General features: G+C 49.1%; 1 protein-coding gene across 1 annotated transcript; it reads right to left on the bottom strand.

Moving 5' to 3' along the window:
* Positions 1–1,207: 1,207 nt before the first annotated feature.
* LOC149940571 (uncharacterized) lies at positions 1,208–3,140 on the bottom strand. Its single transcript, XM_090179321.1, has 2 exons — positions 2,877–3,140; positions 1,208–2,617 (listed from the first exon to the last, which is right to left on the bottom strand). Exons 1-2 carry the CDS (start codon positions 3,138–3,140, stop codon positions 1,208–1,210), a joined length of 1,674 nt encoding a protein of 557 aa, XP_090035447.1.
* Positions 3,141–3,602: the final 462 nt, after the last annotated feature.

Here is a 3,602-nt window from a genome sequence, read left to right as displayed (position 1 = left end):
TTTTAGTAGAAGAAAATGCTGTGGATATAGACGAAAGATTTGGTGTAACTTCAATAGAACGGTTTAAATATTTACCGATCTGACCATGCGCTCCCAAAACCCGCCGTGCCAGCTAGCGCGATCAGTGATGTAATTCCAGGAGATCTTTAATTCCCCGAAAAACCTGGTCACTTCTTGGCCCCTCAGAAACCGAAAGAGTTGTTTCAAGTCCGCATCTGCGCGTTTAAAATACTTCGCGTTGTCCGAATAAATTGTCTTAGGGATGCCACGACGGGCCACAAAACGTCGGAACGCGAGTAAAACCTTTTCCGTAGATATATCGGAAATTAACTCGAGGTGAATCGCGCGAGTTACTCCGCACGTGAAAAGTGCGATGTAAACTTTAGTGCCTTCCCGAGTGTAGAGAGGCCCCGCAAGATCTAGGCCGGTCACTTCGAACGTTGCCGCGGGCGTGGAGCGAGATGCTGGAAGGGGTGCCATAGTCGAGGCCGACGGCTTCGCGAGAAATTTTCGGCATACTCTGCAGTCGTAAACGACGCGTCTGACTAGCTGTCTTCCTTTCACGATCCAATACTTTTCTCTCACTTGCACGAGAGTCTCGTTCGTTCCTCCGTGTAGAATGCGACAGTGGCTGTAGTAGGCGATGAGATGGGCAACGTAATGTGTCGCTGGTAAAATGATCGGATGTTTTTGCCGATATGAAAGATCCGCTTCTCTCAATCTCCCTCCTACACAGATGAGGCCTCGCTGGTCTAGGATAGGGTCTAGTGACTTGATTTTCGAATTATTGGATGCTTTCTCTCCTTTGGTTAGGCTTCTAAGCTCCTCTGGAAAAACCTCTTCTTGCGCTTTACGAATCCAGAAATTCTCGGCGTTTTCAAGCTCTTCGGCTTGTTAAAGCTTCAGTTCTCTTTGTTTTGGTTTTGCAGCATTCGGCAAAGCGAAATACTCGGGCGGTGACTCTGATTAACTTGCTTAAAGAGCTGAACTTCGGCATTCACGAGTGTTGGGATAGCGGGTTCGCGATATTTCGCCAAAAGCTCCTGCTGAATAGCGGCTTCTAATTCCTCGGTGATTTTGATTGACGTAGATTCAGGTTGGAGTGCTTTCTGAAGGAACTCTGGGCCATGCCACCATGTAGAGTTGCTGATGAGGTCTCGAACTCTCCGTCCTCGGGTAGGAAGATCCGCTAGATTTTCTTTTCCCCTCACGTGGTTCCTACTTTCCTGTTTTCAAGGATTTCTCGAACTCTGTTGCGGACGAATTGTTTATTTTCGTGTTCTGGGTGTCTGATCCAGCAGAGGACTATTTGCGAGTCAGTCCAGAAATGGGTGCTCTTAAGTTTAATGGAGAGAGCATTAGTGATCGTCTTGGCTAACCGTACTCCGATCACTCCTCCCATGAGCTCCAGACGTGGTAATGTGAGCCGCTTTTTCAGGGGCGCTACTCTCGTTTTGGTTGAAGCTAGTGTGGTCTCGAACTGATCGGCGTTGATTTCGTAAAATAGATAGACAACCGCTGCGTATCCCCGTTCGCTGGCGTCTACAAATATATGCAACTCCGCTGGATTGACAGCTTCTATGGCGTTGACGTAATAGTGGCGTGGAATGACGACGTCCTTCAGATCCGATAGCTCCTCACACCAGTCGTTGAATGTCGTTGCCGTCTTGGTCGGTAATTGTTCGTCCCAGCCCAACGCTGGTAGGCTTTTACCCTCTTCGTTGGTGCGTTCCTCCCAGATCTCTTGGAATAGAAACTTGGCTCTCACCGTGAAGGGTGCCAGAAGTCCCAGAGGGTCAAAGATTCTAGCTCCCGCCTTCAGAACCCACCGTTTCGTCTCTTTTCGTTGCGTTAGGAACTCTAATAGGGTTTCGAGGTCAAAAAGTAGCGTGTCAGACGCGGTGCTCCAAGAGAGACCCAAGACCTTGATTTGTTCAGGATGCTGAAATTCTCCGTCGTTGTTTTTGCTTCCCCAGAGTCGTCGTAGTTCAGCGGAGTTTGTACGCCATTTCCTTAAATTCATCCCGGCCTCGCTCATGATGTTGGTGGCTTGAGTACTGAGCTCGTACGCCTCCCCTGGGGCATCGCAGTTCGCGATGAAATCATCGACGTAGGTTCCAAGGTCGATCTTCTCTACGAGTTCTGGCATCCGGTCCTTGTATTTTGTCAGGTGGTGTCGAATTACCACGGCTAGCAGGAACGGTGAGCTTTTTAATCCGAAGGTGACTCGAACGTATCGGTAGACGATGAATTTGTCGCTTGGCTCTTGTAGGTTTACCCAAAGAAATCGAACTGCATCACGGTCGCTTTCAGAGATGTTGATTTGAAGGAAAGCTTTTTCAATGTCTCCTACGAAGGCCACGGATCTCTCTCTAAATCTAAGAAGTACGTCAAACAGTTCGGGATTTAAATTGGGTCCGCATTCCAGGCAGTCGTTCAGCGATGGCTTTCCCGAGGATGCGTCGAAAACGATGCGTAGTTTTGTAGTTTCAACGTTGTTTCTGATGACTCCGCGATGCGGGAGGTAGTAAACGGGATGCCCTTCAGTGTTGGAGTTGTTTGAAACTTTCTCGATTACCCCCGATTGCAGCTGCTCCTGAATTATTTCGTCGTAACTCTTCAGAAGCGCGGGATTGGCACGTAGTTTTTTCAGCAGATTTTTCGTACGGGTAGCGGCGATCGCGTTATTTTATCCTAAGAAGTCGGTCCGATTTCCAGGGAAGCACGACTTGATAACGTCCGTTGCGAAACGAAATGTTCCTTTCAAACTTCTAGATAATCGCGTTTGTTTCCGTCGCGTCGGACTCCTTGTCCGTTTCCCGAATTCCGAGGGAATCTAATTCCCAAAAATCGCGAATTTGTTCCGAAACGCGTACTTCTTCTTCTTGACACTCGCATACGACTTTCATCACCGCGACTGTATTCACACCGACGGGCGTAGCGTTGACCGAGGTGGGCCCATGAATTACCCATCCAAAGAGCGACTTCATCGCGACGAGGCTGTCCGTGAACCGTTCGATCGTCTTCTCCATAATTCGCCAATAGGCGTCAGTTCCGATGAGTAGGTCAAGCTTTGACCCGGTGGTCTGTACTCCGTTGATCTCTGCTGCATCGGCTAGAAGAAAGCCGCGGGACTCCATCTTTCGAACGGAGAATACGGCGCCGGTCACGGACGGCGTTACTAGAGCCTCGTGGGATCTTGTAGGTTACGGAGAAGGACGCGTACTCTCTTCCGCTTGACCTTGATTGGCTTGTTGCTTTCGAAACCACTTACGTCCAATTCTTCCTCCCCGACAACTGGTAGTCGAAGTTTTCCGACGACATCTTGTTTGATAAAGGACCTTTGCGCTCCGGCATCCAGTAGACATCGGATAGGTTCTTTCGTTTCCGTTTCTAGGCTTTCGGCCAATACCAGCGCTGTTTGTAGTAGAATAGTTGTTTCGCTCGAGACGGAAGACAGCTGGATCCCGGTGTTATTGTTAGTGCTCGACTCTTGGTTTTGGGCGGAAACCGATCCGGCATGAGATACGTGATTTTGCCCTTGAGATACCTGGGCTTCGGCCTGTTCAGAATCACAAAGACTTACGTGGTGTCTTCGATTG

Source organism: Leiobunum rupestre, chromosome 6, assembly GCF_980474605.1.
Source record: "Leiobunum rupestre chromosome 6, qqLeiRupe1.1.hap1, whole genome shotgun sequence".
NCBI classification, from domain to species: Eukaryota; Metazoa; Arthropoda; class Arachnida; order Opiliones; family Sclerosomatidae; genus Leiobunum; species Leiobunum rupestre.
Note: the sequence above shows the minus strand (reverse complement) of the source record. Positions and strands in the feature narration are given on the sequence as shown.

What these genes read in the sequence shown, in the direction of transcription:
- LOC149940571 (XM_090179321.1), bottom strand. Translation starts at nt 3,140, where the DNA reads ATGGAGTCCCGCGGCTTTCTTCTAGCCGATGCAGCAGAGATCAACGGA. An exon ending in GCGAGTGTCAAGAAGAAGAA is followed by an intron (nt 2,618 to 2,876) that starts GTACGCGTTTCG and finishes GCGCTTCTGAAG; the next exon opens with AGTTACGACGAAATAATTCA.